General features: G+C 37.4%; 2 protein-coding genes across 4 annotated transcripts in view; one reads left to right on the top strand and one right to left on the bottom strand.

Annotated features, from left to right (window-relative positions):
* The window catches only part of LOC119480982 (NACHT, LRR and PYD domains-containing protein 12-like), a 705,305-nt gene that overhangs the window by 347,277 nt on the left and 335,186 nt on the right, over nucleotides 1-22,842 (bottom strand). The window lies entirely within an intron of this gene.
* Nucleotides 1,398-21,681, top strand: LOC119480984 (uncharacterized protein C18orf63). Of its 3 annotated transcripts, none has more exons than XM_037757653.1 (13): nucleotides 1,398-1,564; nucleotides 4,948-5,079; nucleotides 8,087-8,144; nucleotides 8,278-8,389; nucleotides 10,177-10,218; nucleotides 11,265-11,341; nucleotides 11,642-11,754; nucleotides 12,752-12,848; nucleotides 13,400-13,485; nucleotides 13,898-14,084; nucleotides 16,849-17,784; nucleotides 18,681-18,764; nucleotides 20,795-21,681. In XM_037757653.1, exons 2-13 carry the CDS (start codon nucleotides 4,949-4,951, stop codon nucleotides 20,915-20,917), a joined length of 2,046 nt encoding a protein of 681 aa, XP_037613581.1. In that variant the 5' UTR covers nucleotides 1,398-1,564; nucleotide 4,948; the 3' UTR covers nucleotides 20,918-21,681. The 3 variants fall into 3 exon arrangements, with proteins under 3 accessions (XP_037613581.1, XP_037613582.1, XP_037613584.1); XM_037757654.1 differs by lacking the exon at nucleotides 8,278-8,389 and adding an exon at nucleotides 6,732-6,810; XM_037757656.1 differs by lacking the exon at nucleotides 11,265-11,341 and having other exon boundaries at nucleotides 10,177-10,214.

The raw sequence follows: 22,842 nt of genomic DNA, 5'->3' as shown, positions 1-22,842 counted from the left end.
CGTCCTTCTAGCGCTGCTATTGGCCACTCACTTCCTGCTTATGACTGGGCCCCTCTGATTGGTCTGTCACTCTGTCACTCATCGGTGAAGCTGTGGGCGATGACGAGGCTGAAGTTCATTTCAGTTCAGAAGCTTTCAATGAAAAGAGCTTCTCACGCAACGGACTGCGATATCTCACGTTATCTCACGTTATCTCACGTAATGAGCGTGTTATTTCCCCCTCGGTGCGTTTCAGCGGGTCCTCCGCACCCAGTTAACTCACAAAACCTGTAAAATGTTTTGTAAAATGTAAAATGTTGAGAAAAGTTACATTGTGTAGAAAAAGTGTTATTTTCCCGCCGCAGCGCTCTGGCGCGAAAACCCACCGATTCCAAGTCAAAGATTGTCTATTGAAACATTCCTGTCACTCCACAGTAGAAAACAATATCACCCTCTGTCAACTAAAACATACTCTCCATCCATGTAGTCTCAGTATGGTAGGTCACAATCTTAATACATATTAGAAATAAACACTCAAATAAATGTAATGTGATGGTATAGTAAAAGTACTCATTATGCAGATTGGACCATTTTAAAATAATATATTATTGTATTATAATTATTGATGCATTCATGTGTTCATCACTTTAATGGTGATGCTGGTAAAGGTGGAGCTACTTTTAATTACTTCATATACTGCGGAGTAGTTTAATCTATAATAATACATTATAATCTATAAGTTGATTTTTGTATATTTAATCTATAACTAAAGCATAAAACGTACAATATTTGTCGCTGAGATGTAACCCTCCGAAGTTGGGATATAGAAACAAATACTCAAATAAATAATGCGATAGCATTATCATTATTATTATTACTATTTTGAATTAACTTATTTTTATAATAATTATTGTTTAACTTTTTGTTTATGTATTTCTTATTAATATTATTCATAATTTTTTTAAGGGTGTTCTCCCTGTGTCTTTTGACATTATATTTGTTTATATGGAAAAGAAGCCTGTCAATACCATGCTTCGGTATTTGCTGTATTTTTATTTATTTATTTATTTTTATTATTATCATTATTATTATTATTATTATTATTATTACTATCCATCATTTTTTTCAAGAGTGTTCTTCCTGTGTCTTTTGACATTATACAGTTTAAATGGAAAATAAGACTGTTAATACCATGCTTCGTTATTTGCTGTATTTTTATTTATTTATTATTGTTATTATTATTATTATTATTATTATTATTATTATTATTATTATTATTATTATTATTCATTATTTTTTGAGGGGTGTTTTTCCTGTTACTTTTGACATTATGTTTGTTTATATGGAAAAGAAGCCTGTCAATAACATGTTTGTTTTCTTGGTTCGTGTAAATTGAAGCAGAGTGAGAGCTCATCCTACCGCCGTCCTCAACCATCTCTAGCCAGGACCAGCTGTTTTACTGTTAGCATCGTTTAGTTAACGTTTATTTCATTAAAATGTCTCTTTACTGTCATAATTAACTCATAACTAAGATATCTCCCAGAATAGAACTACTATCACGGTCTAGAGTAGATGTCAATATAAGGTAGGTGACCTAAATATCAATATATAAAAACATAAAAGTACAGATTTACTGTGAGAATAGCTAGGCTGCTAGCTGCTAGCTGCTGTTAGCTTCTGTTAGCTCGGGTTTGGGGAAACAGGTGAGAGATTTACAGCTTTAGATAACTACATAACTAGATAACTACATAACTAGATAACTAGATAACTAGATAACTACATAACTAGATAACTAGATAACTACATAACTAGATAACTACATAACTAGATAACTACATAACTAGATAACTAGATAACTAGATAACTACATAACTAGATAACTAGATAACTACATAACTAGATAACTAGATAACTACATAACTAGATAACTACATAACTAGATAACTAGATAACTACATAACTAGATAACTACATAACTAGATAACTACATAACTAGATAACTAGATAACTACATAACTAGATAACTAGATACCTAGATAACTACATAACTAGATAACTACATAACTACATAACTAGATAACTACATAACTAGATAACTACATAACTAGATAACTACATAACTAGATAACTACATAACTAGATAACTAGATAACTACATAACTAGATAACTAGATACCTAGATAACTACATAACTAGATAACTACATAACTAGATAACTACATAACTAGATAACTACATAACTACATAACTAGATAACTACATAACTAGATAACTACATAACTAGATAACTAAATAACTAGATAACTAGATAACTACATAACTACATAACTAGATAACTAAATAACTAGATAACTACATAACTACATAACTAGATATCTACATAACTAGATAACTAGATAACTACATAACTACATAACTAGATAACTACATAACTAGATAACTACATAACTAGATAACTACATAACTACATAACTAGATAACTACATAACTAGATAACTACATAACTAGATAACTAGATAACTACATAACTAGATAACTACATAACTACATAACTAGATAACTAGATAACTACATAACTAGATAACTACATAACTAGATAACTAGATAACTACATAACTAGATAACTACATAACTAGATAACTAGATAACTAGATAACTACATAACTAGATAACTACATAACTAGATAACTAGATAACTAGATAACTACATAACTAGATAACTACATAACTACATAACTAGATAACTACATAACTAGATAACCAGATAACCAGATAACTACATAACTACATAACTAGATAACCAGATAACCAGATAACCAGATAACTACATAACTAGATAACTACATAACCAAATAACCAGATAACCAGATAACTACATAACTAGATAACTACATAACTACATAACTACATAACTAGATAACTACATAACTAGATAACCAGATAACCAGATAACTAGATAACTACATAACTAGATAACTACATAACTAGATAACTACATAACTAGATAACCAGATAACCAGATAACTACATAACCAGATAACCAGATAACTAGATAACTAGATAACCAGATAACTAGATAACTACATAACTAGATAACCAGATAACTAGATAACTAGATAACTAAATAACTAGATAACTAGATAACTAAATAACTAGATAACCAGATAACCAGATAACTAACTAACTATATAACTAAATAACTAGATAACTAGATAACTAAATAACTAAATAACTAGATAACTAAATAACCAGATAACCAGATAACTAGATAACTAGATAACTATTATTTGTATTATTAATTATGTTTTGATTTTATTTTGCAGTCTGTAATGTGTGTTGTAACGTCCATCATAAGTTCACAGAGCTCAAAAGGATTCATTTATCAACAGTATTATGAATTGATATTGACATTAAACAAACTGCTGGTTATTGTTATTAGCATTTAATCTGTTTTGTTTTAATTCGTTTTGTCCCACTTTCAAATATTATATTTATGATTATAATAATGTAAAAAAATAGAAAAAGCCACAAATTCTCATTAATCTCATTATTATTTTATTCTTTCTTATTTTATTGGTTTTAACTTGTGTGTCTTCTTCTTCTTCTTCTTATAAATATTGTTATAATTTCATTGGTCAACTGTTGGTCTTAGTCATTATTCTTATTTTATTGGTTTTATCTTGCGTGTCTTATTATTATTATTATTATTATTATTATTATTATTGTTATTAATAATATTGTTACTGTTATTATTGTCATTATTATTTTATTGGTCAACTGTTGGCCTTAATCGTTATTTTTATTTTATTTTTATTGTTTTCAACTTGTGTGTTTTATTATTATTATTATTATTATTATTTCTATTTCTATTATTATTATTTATTTATCTTTTATTGGTCAACTGTTGGCCTTAATCAGTATTTGTATTTTATTATTTATTGTTTTTAACTTGTGTGTTTTATTATTATTATTATTATTATTATTATTATTATTATTATTATAAATATTGTTATAATTTTATTGGTAAACTGTTGGTCTTAATCATTATTCTCATTTTATTGTTTTTGTCTTGCGTGTCTTATTATTATTATTATTATTAATATTGTTATTCTTATTATTTTATTGGTCAACTGTTGGCCTTAATCAGTATTTTTATTTCATTATTTATTGTTTTTAACTTGCGTGTCTTATTATTATTATTATTATTATTATTATTATTATAAATATTGTTATAATTGTATTAGTGTACTGTTGGTCTTAATCAGTATTCTTATTTTATTGGTTTTATCTTGCGTGTCTTATTATTAGTATTATTATTATTGTTATTGTTAATATTATTTTATTGGTCAACTGTTGGACTTAATCATTATTCTTATTTTATTATTTATTGTTTTTAACTTGCGTGTCTTATTATTATTATTATTATTATTATTATTATTATTTCTATTATTATTATTATTTATTTATCTTTTATTGGTCAACTGTTGGCCTTAATCAGTATTTTTATTTTATTATTTATTGTTTTTAACTTGCTTATCTTATTATTATTATTATTATTATTATTATTATTTCTATTATTATTATTTATTTTATTTTTTAGTGGTCAACTGTTGGCCTTAATCAGTATTTTTAGATTATAATTTATATTTTTTATTGGTCAAGTGTTGGCAATATTTTTATTTCATTCGTTTTAATAATATATATTAATCATGTGTCTGTTTTAATTATGTTTACTTATGTCTAATGTTTTATGATATTTTTAAAGTTTTTCTTGCTGGCTTGTTTTTAGAATCTCTTTGAAACTGTACAGAGACACATTTTCTAGTCCTCATCCCTTTGGCACATGATTTATAATATGAGGAATATGTTTTTCATGTAGTGTAGTGATAGTAAAACTGATGATAAACCTGATCAGTTCCTGTATTGATCACCAGTAAGTGTGAGCTGTGTGTCTGTGTGTGTGTTCAGGATGAGTGGAGGAGTCCAGCAGTCCAGCATGTTTTTCCTGAGTCTTCCAGACCTGAAGAAGCTGTGCTGCGTCACTCTGACTCTGCAGGAGGACGCCGAGGAGCTGAGGAGCAAACAGATCAAGACCTGCAGGTGAATAACACAGGAGGGAAACTTTAATTTAGATTTATTACAGTTATTCATAGGGATTCATTAACATAACAATCTCAAAGATCTCCGTTTCGTTCTCTTTGACGGCACCTATGGCGGTAAGCGGTAATAGGCCTTTCTCACAGCAGACTTTCTAGTAACGCTAACGACGGCTCTGTTCCATTCGTGTGTTCCAGTGAGAGTGACACTGACCACGTTCACATGCACCAAATATTCCGGCTTTGGTCCTTATTCCTAAAAAGACAATATTCCTACTAAGGTGTTTACATAACGATAATAACGATAATTACGATAATACTTTATTGTCAGACAGGTCTGAAATTTGTTTTGCATCACAGCAGCTCCATTTGCAACATCACAAAAAGGACAAAGACAAGAAACAAGGATACATACATTTAAACATTACAATCACAGAAGACGATATTCAGGGCCCTTCAACGCACATGTTATCTGGGATTAGGCTCCATATTTAGTTTTAGGATTGACTGGTGTACAAAAGAGTGCTTCAGTCTAACCTTATTAAATCATGGAACCCTGTATCTCCGATTTGATGGTAACAATTCATATTCACTGTTCAAAACATGGTTGGGGTCAGAGACGATGGTGTTAGCCAGCCTTAAGATGTTATTATGATAGGCTGATTCATAGAATTTCTCAATGGGTTGAGAAGATTTACATGGCTAATGAACATGAATATTCCTGTTTACATGCAGCCGTTCATACTCTGATTAACATCCCCATGACATACGTCATGCTGACCGACAAAAGGATCCGTGTTGTGTAAATATGACGTTACGTTCTCGTTGTAATCGGAGCAACTCGGGGTCAAATGCCCTTCGCGAGAGAGAGAAGACTGTTGTATTAACGTTGTAAACAACAGACCCAGATCTGGGTGTCTTCCGTGAAAAAGGCCTATTGCCGGTGTGTTTTTTCTTCGCTGACGGTCGTTTTGCTTCTTTTGTCAGTTTACCTTCTTCTGAATTAGTTTATTTTTCTTTGGATTTGCACTGTTTTTGTAGTTTCCTCGTCTGTAGTCATCACTCTCTTCTTTGTTTGTTCGGCCATAAGTACGCTTGGGATTTTTCCTGGTCACCAAGTTCATAATACTATAATAATAATCAGTGGCTCATCATCACAATGTTACCTCATTCAGCGATAAATAGGGACCCAACAGACATTTATTTATATAAAAATCTTTGAGATTATTACTTAAATACATTACGTTTCCACACAACATTCATTCATTATGCCACTCCTTTTACCACTCCTAACTTGAGTACCAGCAAAATGTTATACATTTACAGCTCATTGTGTCCGTTCACATACTCTTAATTAATACATTTCATTTAAATAACCGAGCAGAAATGATTTTAAACAGATGAAAAAAGATTTGGTTGGCAGGACAGATGTGCAGAAGGTTTTTAGGAGCGTTTAAAGAGTCTCTTCAAAGTTTTGACGTGAATGTGACCGAATACAGAAGTCGGGTTTTACCAGCCGGCCTTTGAATGTGTAATTCTATCAGTTACTGCTCGGTGTGAAGGACGACTTCAGGTTTTACTGTATCACTTGAACGCAGCGTTCATGTGGATGTGCCCTTGAGTAAACTGTGTGTGTGTGTGTGTGTGTGTCCACAGAGAGCTGGTGCTGCTGTACTCTGATATTTTGGCCTCTCCAGCTCTGGACTCATTCACTGATATCACAGCGGTCATGGCTGTAAGAGACACAAACAACACACAAACACGCTTCTACTTCTATCCTATCTATCTATTTTGAGGACCCTCGTTAATTAATAATATATATATGTATATATATATATATATATTAGGGCTGTCAAAGTTAACGTGACAATAACGCGTTAACGTAACTTTGTTTTAACGCCACTCATTTCTTTAACGCATTAACACAACTTGTGATTTTTAGGTTGTAGCAGCTCAGTTTTAAAGTGAAGATACTGGTATTATATGAAACCTGATGAATCCATTGGTACCAACCATGTCATACTAGCTTGTCATGAAGGAGGCTAAATAACGCTCCAAACTTAGCCTAAATTTTGGAGAGGAAAAACTGGCATGGCCATTTTCAAAGGGCCAAACAACCTCCGATAGTTAGATTGCGTTCAAGGAAATTAGTGGCGTTAAAACGAATTTGCGTTATCGCGTTAACTTTGACAGCCCTAATATATATACATACATTTGCATAAAGCAGCATATTTGCCCACTCCCATGTTGATAAGAGTATTAAATACTTGACAAATCTCTCTTTAAGGTACATTTTGAACAGATAAAAAATGCAATTAACTATGGACAATCATGCGATTAATCATGATTAAATATTTTAATTGATTGACAGCCATAATGGAAATATTTATTTATTTTTTCTCTATAATTTCACTTGAAACTGTTAGGTTCATTTAACACTAAAGTTCTCAATTAAATCAGAAAATACTATGCATGATATAAATAAATAAATGAAAAAGTGATAGCTACCATCCCAGGGTTTTATATGTGTTATATTATAAGTGATAACGCTCAGTCAGCTTTGAAGAAGGGAGGATAAAACGTCCTCGCTGTACAACATGTCCTCGCTTTCAAGGTCTAAAACTGTTCATTTTATCCTCACAAAGATAGACACAGTCACATTCACACACACACGCACACACACACACACACACACACACACACACACACACACACACACACACACACACACACACACATCCATTGAATACCTGTGTTTTATAGACTTTTATTTCTGCATTCAATTTCAATTCAATTTATTTTTATATAGGGTCAAATCATAACAGAAATTATCTCGGGACGCTTTTTTGTAAAGAGCATGTCTAGACCGTACCTTCAAGAAGTCTTTTTTTTACAGTTTATTCCATCTGATATAATATTTCAGATTTTATCTCCCTGACTTTTAAAACACTTGACAGTTGAAGCTCATCTGTGTTTTAATTTGGATATGTATTTGTCGTCTCTTCCTACAGATGTCGTTTTTTCCAGAAAGGCATCCTCCAAGTGTTCGGACAGAGACGCAGTCTGCAGGTGGGATTACTCTCAGGCCTGTTTGGATTCATTCTAACGTTCCAGTCTACTTTTAGTTGATGAAAACTGGATTGTGTGTGTGTGTGTGTGTGTGTGTGTGTGTGTGTGTGTGTGTGTGTGTGTGTGTGTGTAGCTGGGATGTCCTCAGTGTGTGTTTCCAGGTGTCCTCCAGTGTTGTCTGTCCTACTCTCTGATCACCCGACTGGCTCCCCGCTGGAATAAAGCAGGACTCTACCTCATCACTGGTACGGCTGCGTATGCTCGTCTGAGCCGGCTACAACCTCTGAAATACTCGTCGTAGAGAATAATAGAGGTTGAAGGGGTTAAAGAAATGGACCAGTCTGTCTGTGAACTCGTTGAGCTAGTTTAAATACCATCTGAGTCGTGACAGAAGATGTTTTCTGTGATCTGCTGCTACTGGATGTTTCTGTCTGTATGTTGGTGCAGCTGAAACAGAAGAGAGATGCACCAGAAACTTTGAGGGTTTGAGGGATATTAGTTGCAAAGTAACTCTGAAGTGGAACAGCAATAATAAACCCACACTTTGAGTCTTCCTCTTTGGTCTTTGTTGCTATTAAACTTCCCTAAAAGCCCTCAAAACACAGCTTTAGTGAGCCCAGACCTAACGACTCGACTGTACACTAATGCACAGAGCTGCTGCACAAAATACATTATAGCACATCTGAAACAGCGCCACCTAGAGTCCCTCTGGGGCTACTGTATGTGGGGAACCTCTGGTCAGGAGCACTGCTCTGGACCTGACAGATCGAGTGAGGAAGTGACACAAATGTGTTCAAATTTACCTCCAGGTTTATGGATAGAAAAGTAAAACCTACAGGACCAGCAGCACCGAGGCTCCGTGATGAAACAGTGTGATTCTCAGCCTTCGTCAAATAGATTATTAATAGACTTTGTGAGTGTTGCAACACTCAGTGAAGCCTTCACCTTGGACCCAGTCTGACATAAAATGAAAAATGTGTGTGTGGGCGTATGTATGTGTATGTGTGTGTGTGTGTGTGTGTGTGTGTGTGTGTGTGCTAGTTCAAATGGTGGAAAGAGAAACATTTTAACTTTTACATCTGATCGTGAGTCTGAAGTTCAATCTGTGTTTTAGTAGATATTTCAGACGACATCAACAATACATACTGATGTCTGTGTTCTGCCTTCCATCCTGTTAAATGGTTATTTTAGGAGTGTTAATTGTGTAAATATTAAAATCTCACAAACAGAAACGTCCTCGTGATCAGGTGGAATTCATCGGGCTGAAAGTTGAGACAGTTTGGTGAATCTGACCTGGAACATTCGTTACAAGCAAACAGAAAAAAGGCAGATAGATTTAGAGGATACATGACTCAATAAATGAATAAATATGTCATTAAATGTAGCAAAAATAAGAATAAATATAAATGTAAGCCTTAATTAATTGGTGAAATGTGACATAAAATTATGTTTTTGTTTTGATTTGCTTCTTTATTTATTTATTTCTCTTTGTATAAATTTCCTTATTTATTTACTCCTCTGTTTAATTATCCATTTTTTATTTATGTATTTATTTTTATAATTTTTTTCTATTTATATTTTCATTTATTTTTTTAATTTATTTTTCAATTCATGTTTTATTTGTTTATTTATTATTTTTTTAATTTATTAGTTATTTATTCGTTATTCATTTATTTTTTTATTCATTTTTAATTGATTTATAAATTTTTGCTTTTATTTTTTTATTTAGTTTTCTATTTATTTATGTTTTTATTTTTTATTTTATTTTTTACCACTTTTACCACAAACTAAACTCATTAGAGAGTACTCATTAATTTCTGGTCCATTATGGGTTGCCAGGTTTGAACTTTACTGTCAACTAAACCCAGCTGGTTAGCTTGGGAGCTAACAAGAGTAGTTTCTCTCCACTGTAAGCTAAATAATAACTAAGTAATATGTTGTACATAGATGCGTTCTGTACCAGAGCTTCATGCTGCTCCGGCTCATGTAACTGTGATGGTAACAGTTGTTCTCACTGTGTGTTTGTTCTCAGGAAAAGACTTCCTGACTGAGAGCGGGAGGCTCAACGCTGTCAGTGAGTTTCATTCATCTCAAACACACCTTGTCATGTTTTTACTGCTTTACTTCTATCAGTTTACAGATCTGTGAGAGTGTTTCTGAGGATATGTGGTTGAGTAAATGAGGTCATGGGTCATGGGTATGAATTGTGAGCAGTTAAACAAAACCCTTTCTGTGTTTGTTTTAAAGGATTTTTAGAACCCTGAAGAGGTGAAGTGTTCACTATTTCAGTATTAAGTAGTTTCTTCTGACTCCACTTACAACCCACAACTTGAAAACCAACGATTCAAAAGACGGGTTCATTATATCGTCCTTTTAGCGTCAAATTTTGGTCAAAGTTTGTATTTTTTAGCGTCAAATTTTTTATGTTTACGCGTCAAATTTTTGTAAAATTTGTTGTTTACGCGTCAAATTTTGGTCAAAGTTTGTATGTTACATCGTCAAATTTTGGTCAAAGCTCGTATGTTGTAGCGTCAAATTTTGTATGTTGTAGCGTCAAATTTTGTATGTTTTAGCGTCAAAGTTTGGTCAAATTTTGTATGTTTATGCATCAAATTTTGGTCAAAGTCTGTATGTTTTAGCGTCAAATTTTGGTCAAAGTTTGTATGTTTTAGCGTCAAATTTTGGTCAAAGCTCGTATGTTGTAGCGTCAAATTTTGTATGTTGTAGCGTCAAATTTTGTATGTTTTAGCGTCAAAGTTTGGTCAAAGTTTGTACGTTTTAGCGTCAAATTTTGGTCAAAGTTCGTATGTTGTAGCGTCAAAGTTTGGTCAAAGTTTGTATGTTTTAGCGTAAAATTTTGGTCAAAGTTCGTATGTTGTAGCGTCAAATTTTGGTCAAAGTTCGTATGTTTACACGTCAAATTTTGGTCAAAGCTCGTATGTTTACGTGTCAAATTTTGGTCAAAGTTCGTATGTTGTAGCGTTAAATTTTGGTGAAAGTTTGTATGTTTTAGCGTCAAAGTTCCTATTCACAGTCCAGTTTTCAATGGCATGAAGATATCTACCAATGGATTATATAATGGATGAATTGTGTGTGTGTGTGTGTGTGTGTGTGTGTCAGGCACGGAGCTGAGCACCAGCGAGGGCCAACTGTGCATCAGTATTGAAGCCAACACAGTCAGACTGCCACCAACCAGAGTGAGGGAATAAAACAACTTTCATTTATCTGTTTCAACACCTAATAGTGTGTCCATATAAGTTTACTTTAATTAACAAGATAAGTGTTTAGACTTCCACCTGCCCTCGTATGTTTTATGTTTTAATTACAGAAAATATTTAGAAACTTTTATCTGCCGAGAAAAAAGACGGCGTCAGCGAAAATGACGAACTCGAAGCTTCAAAACAGTAGTGCACAAACCAGTGGGTGACGTCGCCATGTTTGATTGCTGTGATTAAAATACACATAGTGGCAGACAGTTATGTGTGTTCTTGTTGCAGCTGGAGGACTTTAACCTCTCTCCGTTAGTGCTGAGGAGGTTCTGCAGTGATCCTGACTCCGTCCTCGACCCCACCTCCACCGGGGGAGCCATCTGGTGTCACGTACTGCCCAGGTAGGACAGCTCCACCTGCTGGACACAACGCAGACAACACCAGAAAGGCTTCACATGTCTAAGACTAAAAGATGATGCAACCAAACCTCTGGTCCTTTTTCTACAAATGAACAGATCTGGTCGTTAGAGAACGATAGTAACAACATCGTTTTGTTTGTCAGGTCCGTATGAAACTTAGTTTAGATCTTTTTGGATGATGTGCGACAATATGAAACTCTCCTCACCCACAATTATCTACATGCACATATTTGATACCACCAACCAGACTTAATTATAGAATTAATGTGAATATAATATAGCACGATGGTGACGATCAAATAAAAAAGGTGGCGACAGAATAATATTAAGAATAAATATAAGCATTAATTAATTGATAATATGTGACAGAAATTGATATTTCTGTTTTAATTTGCTTCTTCATTTATTTACCTTTGTATTAATTCCCGTATTTATTTACTTTCCTATTTAATTTATTTAATCATTTATTTATTAATAAATATTTTATTTAATGAATGAATTAAACATTAATAAATACATTTAAAAATACATTTTAAATTCAGAAAAAATACGTTCAACAATATATTAATTAATTAAAAAATAAATTAAAATAAGTAGGAAAATAAATAATTATGGAAATTAAAACAAAGGTAAATAAAGAAGCAAATTAAAACAGAAATATACATTTTTGTCACATTTGATTAATTAATGAATGCCTAGATTTATTTTTAATATTGGTTTTGGCACAGTTAATGGCATATTAATTTATTTATGGAGTTATTTATTTATTTATTTATTTTTGCAGCTTCCTCTTTTTCAGACTGATGAAGAAGAGGCAGGTTGTGTTGTACTGACTGTGAGCAGCAGGGGGAGCCGCAGCTCTTTATCAACACTGACAGGAAGCCTGCTGGAGACTCTCACTCTGCTTCTGTATTCACTGTTTCTTCTGTCCTGATATACTCACTCTTTGATTCACTAATGTTTGTTTGTGTGTTTTTAGCATGAAGAAAGGTCAGATTATCACCATCACCCGTCAGCTGCCCAGAGACGGCCCATTCAGGACCTACAGAGACCTGCAGAACCACTGGAACCGCCTGGTACGCAACACACATTATCAAAGAAGTTAATATATGAGCACAAAAACACATTAATTAGCTGCTTTGTATCACAAGAAGTCGGCACAACAACTGCTTGCTGAGTTATTTTTTAGAGTTTAGAGATCACATGGAAACTAACAGTTGAATAACAATAATAAAAAAAATAGAATTCATTGTCTATTCTCTTAAAACCTCAATAATTGAATACTGCAAGAATTAATACTCAGAAACAGATATAACTAAATGAATCTGTTATATATAAATATTTAAACTCCCGCAAATGATGCAAATTTTGCGTGTTTACGTCTCGTCATTTGCTCATCAAAGAGTTTGCTTTGCTCTTGGTGTGAATTCTCCATAAGCGTCTCAAAAGTGTTAAATGACGATAAAAAAAGTCTTTATTAGTCAAGTTAAGCTCTCCACATTTCTATATTGTGGTCAAAACCCAAAACTAAGGTATTATATTGGCACAGATATTGAAGATTTTTAAGAAAGCCTTAATTCTATTCCCACACAGGATGCTTCATAGAGAGTGTGTTTGTGTTTTCCAGTACGGCTACAGACTCCCTGATGTTGCAGTAGAAGAGGTGGTGTACTGCAGCGTCTACTTCAGACTAGTGGGAGAGAGACTCTTCACGTATCCTAATAAAACGTTGCATTAATTAACCGCCTTAATGTGAACCTGACAAACCTGGTCAGTGTTGTAACTTACATCTGACATGTGACAGACAGTAGGTGTAGCTGAAAGTATTAAGACAACATTTTGAAGTACTTATTTTACTCAAATTCAACAGAGTCTTTAGGTAACACAGCGTTAAGAGATAATAAGAAAGAAAATAGACTGAAATACAACCAGGAATTAATCATCAATATGAAAATAGTTTGCTAGAATATCAATAACTGCTCTGTGTAGCCCACTGCTCTTTGTTAGCCTCCAGTCTTTCCTTTGTTTATCCTCCAGCTAACACCGTGACGTCATCATGACGTCCACACTTAAATGATCACATGATTATTTATCAGAATGTTCCTTTAACCGTCATCCCGAGCAGCTACCCTCTGAGCTGTGTCCGCCTGCAGCCGGTGCAGCGCTGCCCTCGCGTCGACATGCAGGGGGCGCTGGGCTCCTTCCTGTCTGACATCAGCGACAGGCTGCAGAGCGTTTGCGGCTTCCCCGCACGTCTGACCAGCAAACCCCGTTACCACACAGTCAGTCTGAGCACTGCTGCAACAGTGCAGGTACACACACAACACTACTACATGACTACAGCTCGAGGTGTGTATCGCTCAGACACGCCAGGTGTGTTTCTTTAATACTTGTATGGTTTGGGGGTATAATGTACGTCTCCACTAGGAAGCAGCATCGTGTTTAGGAAACCGCACTACAAAGAAAACGTAGAAGTAACCGGGAAACGGAAATCAGTTTCACCGTGGTGTAAACTAACTCCTACATCTCCTACAAGTGTGGAAGAATTTGGATTTATCAAAGAAAGTGGACGAGACGATGACCAGATGTGCAACGATATTAAAACACCCACTCAGCCGTTAGCAGGAAGCAGTGACGTAGGTTAGCACAGTGAGCTAATCAATAAGGTTATCAATACTGTGAACGCTAACACTAGCTGAGTCAACGTTAGCTGGAAATAACTGAAAGAAATGGGGTTGCATGTTTACTAAAATTACTGTTTTTATGAATGGAGTCTGGTGGCTTTGAAGAGAGCGATAAGGCGGCTTCGGTTCTTTTTGCCAGGCCGTCGCTATCTTGGTTTTTGGTCATTGCCATCTTGGTTTTTGGCTAGATTGCTCACCAGTGTTTTTCTCTTTCTTCTCTTTCGGTGTCTTTGTTACTCCTGTTTCTGACATTTTCCAAACCTAAACTTCTTTATCGGTCTATTTGTTTTCTTTCTTTCTTTTGGACACAAACAAACTCTTAAAGGCGCCCTGACATGCAGGTTATTTTATGTGAGCGTGTGGAGGTGGAGGTGGACGGTGGCGAGAGGAGAGGAGCATTTCCCACCCTGTAAAACCTTCATGGACAGCTTTATGACCGTAAAGGCCGCGACGCTGGAGAGAACATTCCCTCTCGGCGTCGTGAGGATTCATTTTCATAACACAGATGTCAGGAGGAAGGTGGAGGAGGTGTGTTTCCTCTCGTCCAGAGTTCACTTTTAATGGAAATTGATGTCTGGAGATATGTCTCTGCTTCTCGAGGCCTTGTGTTCATGAAGCAGGCTGAATGTTATTCATCAACATGTCAGGACACCTCATGAATGCAGGATAAACAATGTTAAGACTGCTCTTTTTGGAAAAGTAAAAGTACAACATCAGTTATTAGTTTTAAGAACTTGAGAGTGTCCTGAACTATAAATTCAGAAGCAGGTCTCTTATTCGCAGGGTGCAGCTGAAGTGTATTTTATCCAACGTGAGAAAACTCTGCATGGTGAAACTTCCCGAGAGATCGATTCAGTGCTCACAGAGCGAAGCTAAAATATTTATAGTGTTCAGCGGGGTTCATTTCCTTCTGTAAGAACTGAAAGAGAAGTTATTTTCTGTCTTGTACTGCGAGTTGAAAAGCTCTCCTGAGCTTCAGCTACATTTAAGAAGGTAAATCTGAAGTCTATTAAACTACAGATTGAAAAGATATTTCTTGTTTGGAGGGAGTTCAGCTGGGTTTTGGCAGTTTTTGAAAGTATTGTCATTTCCACTTTAATCTGAATTTGACATTAAGTGAATTAGATACGGGTCATGTCTGTTTGGATATTCTGAATTAGGACTCACTCTGAATGAAGCATTTTCAGATTAAGACGTGATGTTCCTGTCCTTTACTGGATGTGTAGTGTTTACCACGCTGGATTTAACATGTGAGGGTGCAGGTCGTATCCATGACGACCCTCCGCCGCTTTCTACTTTCTCGTTTCGCCTCGCTGAGGTTTGTTTTGGTTTGATATGACGTCACGCTATTCAGACTACAACAATAAAAGCAGTAACTTCCTTCTAGACTCAAAAGAATCAAATATATCGATTCTGGCGTTAAAACATTGATTTCAAAATCAAAAAATCACGATAGATAGGTGAATCTATTTTTTTCCCAGCACTAGTCGCTATGCATATTTGCACTAAAGTGTCAAGATGTTGATCTGAATCCATCAGTAAGACTACCAAATAGTATTATATATAAGTGGTTTGGGGGTTCAGTTACACTTTAATGTATTTAAACTAGGGATGTCAATAATTAACCGTTTAACCGTTAACCGACATTAAGCATTTTAACCGATTAAGGTTATCGGTTAAAATAAATATTAATATTTAATTAAAAAGCTTCGTCACTTGAAGGAGAAAAGCTGGTCCACCTTAAGAGGCGAAGCCGGCGTTACAGATACAGGAAGTTGGCTCCCGTCTATAGCTCGCTTGTAGCCTCGTAGCATTTATTCACCGACAAATAAACTGTACACACACTGTCTGTTACACCTACGTTCACAGCTAGAACGCCACCGACAACACAGTCAGTCGGAAACTGGCTGAAGTTACGCCGCGCTGACAGAGCGTATATATGTGGCTACAGCGAGCACGGAGCCACCAGCAATTCTAGCAGCTGCTAACATAGCACAAACACACACACTGTTCGTAGGGCAATCGCTATCGTTAATCCGGACAGACGGAGTGACGTTACGCCGGGCAGACACACAGTGGATAACCTGCTAAACTAAATTAAATGTGCGGTGGAGACTTTTCCTGGGAAAGTGGCGGCCTGCTAAGTTAACGCTCCCGGACGGTGAACTGGAGACTCAGTTGTCTGTTTTACTCATACACTGCAGCTGGCTCACCGCTGCATGCGAGGCACAAATCTTGTCAGTTCACGGTTAATAATCGGTGAACGAGGGTCGGTTATTAGTTAAGAACATTTTTCAAAATTAGCATCCCTAATTTAAACCCATGACATCATGTTTTTATGGCGGCGCCATGAGATCTAATGAATCTTGAAGGCTCTCCTCTTCCTCCTCAGGTGTCGAGTGGGGAGCAGATCAACTTGACCACCTCCTCCTCCATCAGGCCGGTCCTCACCCAGCTCCCTCCTCCCCGACCTGTGAAGCTCTCCTTCGGGTCACAGCCTCCATCCTGGGCCCCTCTCTCCCAGCAGGACAGAGCCCAGAGGCTTCTGGGTAACGGATGTGGATTTAGGAGCAGTCTGACACAAAGTCAAGGGTGCAGAGGAGACGGAGACTGGCCTTCATCGTCCTCCTCCTTTTCTGATTCCTCGGGTTCAGCTCTTTCTCTCTCCTCTTCCTCTTCTCTCCTACTCTTCCAGCCAGCTTCATCCCTCCCCTCTTCCTCCTCCTCCTCCTTCGTCCTCCCTCCTCATCCTCCTCCAACTCAAACCCCGACTCCCAAACTGGTTCCCATCTTCAAGAACAAGTCTCCATCTCACCACATCAACGTCGCCCTGCTGCGGCTCCAGAAGCACAGGGAGCAGCTGATTAGAAGAGAGGAGGAGAGGGGGAGGGTGACACTACCTGCCTTTAGGAGGAAGACTCCCACCACTTCTTCTTCTTCTTCTGTTTCTTCTCTGTCAGCTGCGTCCTTCCCAAATCCTCCTCCGCTAATCGTTCCTCGCTTCATCCGTCGTCCCAAACCTCATGGCGGCACCGCTCCTCAGCCAGCGGGTCACCCCAGACTCAAGCACATCCCCAGCCTCAGCCCTGCGTCCAAATCCAAACCCGGGCTCATCCTCGCTCCAAAGCCTGAGATCAAGCCTAAACCCAAGTCCAGCCTCAAAACCAACGAGAAGTCCAGCTCTGAAAGCAACGCTGCTGCTAACTCCAGCTGTAAAGTGAAGGAAAGAGCAACAAAACATCCCTCAGCTGCACCACCCCAGCCTCCTCCACCTCCATCTTCTGATATCTCCAACAAAGACACGTCCAGCAGCAGCAGCAGCAGTCGGGTGAGTCCAACTGTTTGCGCCGCGCGATTACATACAAAGTCAATGCAAAGAGGACAATAGACGCGAAAGCGAGTGGCATGAAGGATGCGACGCGAACACGCGAAATTCGCATCATTCGTGGATTCGCAGTTGAAATATTTCAACTCGAGCGAGAAGTTTGCGTGCCCCTGTGTGGTGAAAGCCTCTCAGCGTTGAGATTGTCCTCCTGTGGTCACTGACGTCCTGACGTTGTTGACCACAGACTGTCTGTGGTAGAAACAGCAACGTCTCTAGATGACGTCATGTTGAGTGTTGATGGAGCAGCTGCGTAGTCTGGCGCTGATCCATCCAGACTCCATTCAGAAAACAAGCATTTTAAAAGTTGTTAGCTTGTCGTCATGGTAACAGACCTGACAAAGCATGAATTCAGACTTTTTACTTATCGGCATCATTATGTAGATATTCCAGCATCATTTTGGTCTGTTTATTGATATTAAATCTGTTTATTTTGGGTTCATACCGCAGTAGAGACGTGAGGCTGCTAGATACAGTCATTGTAATGACGCTGTATGTGAATACAGATCGCCGCCGGGTGATGTCATGAACCCAGACACGATGGCGTTTGGTTTTCTGACATATCTGGGACTTCACCAACATGTACGGAGAAGCAACAGGTTATTTCTTCCTGGTTGATGGAGGAGAGGAAGGAAAGAAAAGTTGTTGTCACCGTCTTGTTTTTTTGCCGTCTCCAACTTAAGTTTTTGGCTGTTGCCATCTTGTTTTTTGTCCAGATTGCTCAATGGAACTTCAGTTAGTATCATGTCAGTAGCCGTTACCTTGTGACCTTCAGGCTACAGGTGTACACTGCTCTCCTCAGGTGTTTGCTAACTGTCCCATGTTGTGTTTTTGTGTTTCAGAGAATTGTGTTTGAATCCAAACCAAAGAAACACAGATCAGCGATACGAGACGTTGACGTGGAGCAAGTGGCCAGAAGCAACCAGGTCAGGAGACGTACTGAACTTAACACCTTCTGTCTTATCTTATTTTTTCTTCCTCCTCTTCCTACCAACACCTGCATGTGCTTCCTCCTTGATGATTAGCGATTGAGTCTGAGATGTGCTAACATGGCTACCGTACAGAAGATAATCCCTTTTTGATTTTGACAACAACATCTTGGTTTGGTCTTGTTTGCGCTGTAATATCATGAATATCTTTAGTGAATCGGACCTTGAGACGGGGCAGAAAGCGGTTTCATGGTGCTATCAGCGGGCACAATCCATTCTTTATGAATATACCCATCAGTGTAGTATTAAGAGAACGGAGAGCGCGTCTTTTGTCTGTTTAACTAGACCTTGAGAATAGAGAAATCCGGTGTGTCATGAACGTTGCAGACTCACAGGGGCGCTAGCCTCGGTACAGTTTGTCTTATTTAAAATATTGAAGTGTAAAGAGGTGTAAGACCTTGTTTCAAACTTTAGAAGTGATGTATTTCCAGTGTATCCACTCGTACTGTATGTGCAGCTTCATCTTCCTCATAAACATCCTTTAGGAGGACCACATACATTAACGTGATGTATTAAAGTGAGTTAGCGTGATGAATGGCACACACACTGTGCTGCCTGCCTCCGTTTCCTTCCCAAACATCCTTTGAGAGGAGGGCGAGGAGGACTGTTCCAGTGATGAATGGTCAGCAGGAGGTGGGAGCCCACAGGGAGCCCGGCACATTAATAACAACATTCATCACTTTTACAGCTCCAACCTGCAACTTTTCAAGAACAATACATCACTTACTCTTTTACTGTTATTTACACAGCCTCACCACTGGACACGTTGTTCTTCACCATTTTTACGAACACTTAAATGTCTGCTGGCTCGGAGGAAAATACACACCCTTTACTTCGTGTATAGTCTCCTAAATTCACTTCCCTCCAGTCATTATCAACCAAGCTCTAGGTAATTAAATAGTCTTAACATTTATTCCTTCTTGTCTTGTTAAATACACGTTATAATGTCAGAGCCAATTTTAAACCAAATAGGTTTTTGGCCGTTGCCATCTTGGTTTTGGACGTTACCATCTTGGTTTTTGGACGTTACCATCTTGGTTTTTGGACGTTACCATCTTGGTTATTGGCCGTCTCCAACTTGGTTTTTGGACGTTACCATCTTGGTTTTTGGCCATCGCCATCTTGGTTTTTGGCCGTCTCCAACTTGGTTTTTGTCCGTCTCCATCTTGGTTTTTGGACGTTACAATCTTGGTTTTTGGCCATCGCCATCTTGGTTTTTGGACGTCTCCATCTTGGTTTTTGGCCGTCTCCATCTTGGTTTTTGGACGTCTCCATCTTGGTTTCTGGAAGTTACCATCTTGGTTTTTGGCCATCTCCATCTTGGTTTTTGGACGTTACCATCTTGGCTTTTGGACGTTACCATCTTGGTTTTTGGACCCTACAATCTTGGTTTTTGGACGTTACCGCCTTGGTTTTTGGACGTTACCATCTTGGTTTTTGGACGTTACCATCTTGGTTTTTGGCCGTCTCCATCTTGGTTTTTGGACGTTACCATCTTGGCTTTTGGACGTTACCATCTTGGTTTTTGGACCCTACCATATTGGTTTTTGGACGTTACCGCCTTGGTTTTTGGACGTTACCATCTTGGTTTTTGGACGTTACCATCTTGGTTTTTGGCCGTTACCATCTTGGTTTTTGGACGTTACCGCCTTGGTTTTTGGACGTTACCATCTTGGTTTTTGGACGTTACCATCTTGGTTTTTGGACCCTACCATCTTGGTTTTTGGCCGTCTCCATCTTGGTTTTTGTCCGTCTCCATCTTGGTTTTTGGCCGTTGCCATCTTAGTTCTTTTGGAACCAGAAGTGACACGAGAGGTTGAAGCTAAGTACAACTGAACTGAAAAACATTTCTAGGCGACCAAAATGTTACTGTTAACTCTGATGAAGTGAAAACACACCGTGTTCATTTTCATTTTTTCTCACTTGCCTCTCAGGTCTTCTGTCTTTCTCTCTTTCTTCCTCTCCAGTTGTCAAAGCTGAAATCTGCGACTCTGTTGGCCTGGTTGAGAGGAAGAGGGGTGCTCGTCAGTGCCAAACACAAGAAGGAGGAGCTGATGCTGAAGGTCATGGGCTGTCTGGCCGAGGCTTGAGACACACACACACTCACAAACGGCGTATAGATTAATAGACTTCCTCTGGAGTATTAACGCTGTGCTAAGCTCCTCATTTAAAGATTCAATGTAAAATATGTCCGTCTTTATCAGCCTGAATCAGAGACAGCAGCTGGAACAGATGAGAGCGCTTCATCCTCGCTAATTGAGATGCTGAAGATTTGCCAAAATGAAATTCTCGTGTCAGATAAAGTCACCGCGACGTCCACGCAGGAACTGACACATTCAAAGTGTTGTAGTTTTTTACTGTCTCGTCTCCTTGTTTGATTTGAGGCATCGTTGACTGTTCGGGTTCAGTTTAAAATCCCTTTACAGGAGTTCTGATGTTTACATGAATAGTTACCTCTCGCTGCCGTGTGAAACTTTTCTCATGCAGCTTTAACATTTATTGAACAAAACGTTTTGCTGTTTTACTTCAAGTTTAGGTCTTTCATACATTTGACCTTAAAATAAGTTATCTACCTCTCAGAAATACATGCATTCAAATAAACCACATTAAAAGGTTTAAGGTAGCTCCTTCCTTTTTACTGAATGTTGCTGAAAAAACTGTGTTTTGAATTTGAAAACCTTCATATATTTATAGGAAATATTCTGTATTCTACAACCGGTATGTGTTTATTTATACAGTAGTTATACAGCAGCTGTTTATTTATACAGTAGTTATACAGCAGCTGCTTGTTGTTCAAGAATGTACAATTATATTTATATGCTGAAGTTCTGTGTATAAATATCGTTTTTAGAAATTGCAGTGAGTATATTTAATTCACTAAACTCTGAAGTTCTTTCATTCTGCTCGTTCTCCTCTGTGTGTGTGTGTGTTCTCCAGGTTGTTTTGACAGCTGTTTGACACACATACAGATGTGTCCAGTCATCCATGCATTAGTTTATATATGTCAGGAGTTTCTCTCAGTAAATCGGTTATCCAGAACGTTTCAGCAGAATCAATCCCATCATGCTTCAGTCAGGAGGGTTTGGCTTGGACCAGATGTGTGTGTGTGTGTGTGTGTGTGTGTGTGTGTGTGATACTGTTGAGTTAGCAGGTGTCAGCTGTGTGTTAATGATGCATCACAGTTGTTGACTTTACAGTTTGAAAGAAGTCTGACTGCTTCTGTAAAAAGAGTCCAATTCTTATTCTGAAAAAAAACAACAGCTTCACACAGGACCGGACCGGGAAAATACCAGACCACGTGTAGGCTACTGTAAAACGATTTTTCAAGATGGAAACGGCCAAAAACTATGAAGGCCAAGGCCAAAAACTAAGACGATGACGGCCAAAAACCATTAAGGCAACGGGCAAAAACCAAGATGGAAACGAAGATGGAAAAAAACAAACTACATATATATAGTATATACTACTGTATATTATGTACAGTATACTGTATATACTATATAATGGGAGCTTTAATGAACTTACAGATGCTAGTGTAATAAAGGGGAGACAGGAGGTGATATCTCTCCCTTGTTTATTGATGAAGAACAGCGCCCTCTATCTGTGTGGTGGCTGTAAAACCATCCAGGAGATTTCCCTCTGATGCTGACAGTCTGTTCAATGATGGTCTTTTGTTTTTATTAATTAAAATAATGTCTCTTAATGAAGTGTGTGTAAAACGAGGAAGACAGGCTCTTCTCTGTGTGTGTGTGTGTGTGTGTGTGTGTGTGTGTGTGTGTGTGTGTGTGTGCGCTCCACAAATCCGTCTCTTCCTGGGAACTAGGCTAGAAACCAATCTAAAGTGTCTCTATGAAAATATACAGAGCTCAGATGATACGCGAGAGATTTCCTCAGTGTAAACATCTTAGTGCTCCACTTAATGAGCCGGGCTCTCCTCCTGATGACAGACTAAATATAACTGCCATAATAAAACAGGCCAACGTTAGCTATGGAGAGACGTGTGTAAGTGTGTTTG

Source organism: Sebastes umbrosus, chromosome 21, assembly GCF_015220745.1.
Source record: "Sebastes umbrosus isolate fSebUmb1 chromosome 21, fSebUmb1.pri, whole genome shotgun sequence".
Taxonomy (NCBI): Eukaryota; Metazoa; Chordata; class Actinopteri; order Perciformes; family Sebastidae; genus Sebastes; species Sebastes umbrosus.
The sequence above is the reverse complement of the archived record's forward strand: the minus strand, read 5'-3'. Positions and strand labels throughout refer to the sequence as shown.

Coding starts and splice junctions, on each gene's coding strand:
- LOC119480984 (XM_037757653.1), top strand. CDS start 4,949: ATGAGTGGAGGAGTCCAGCAGTCCAGCATGTTTTTCCTGAGTCTTCCA. Junction 11,342..11,641: donor TCAGACTGCCACCAACCAGA/GTGAGGGAATAA, acceptor TTCTTGTTGCAG/CTGGAGGACTTTAACCTCTC. Junction 11,755..12,751: donor TGGTGTCACGTACTGCCCAG/GTAGGACAGCTC, acceptor GTGTGTTTTTAG/CATGAAGAAAGGTCAGATTA.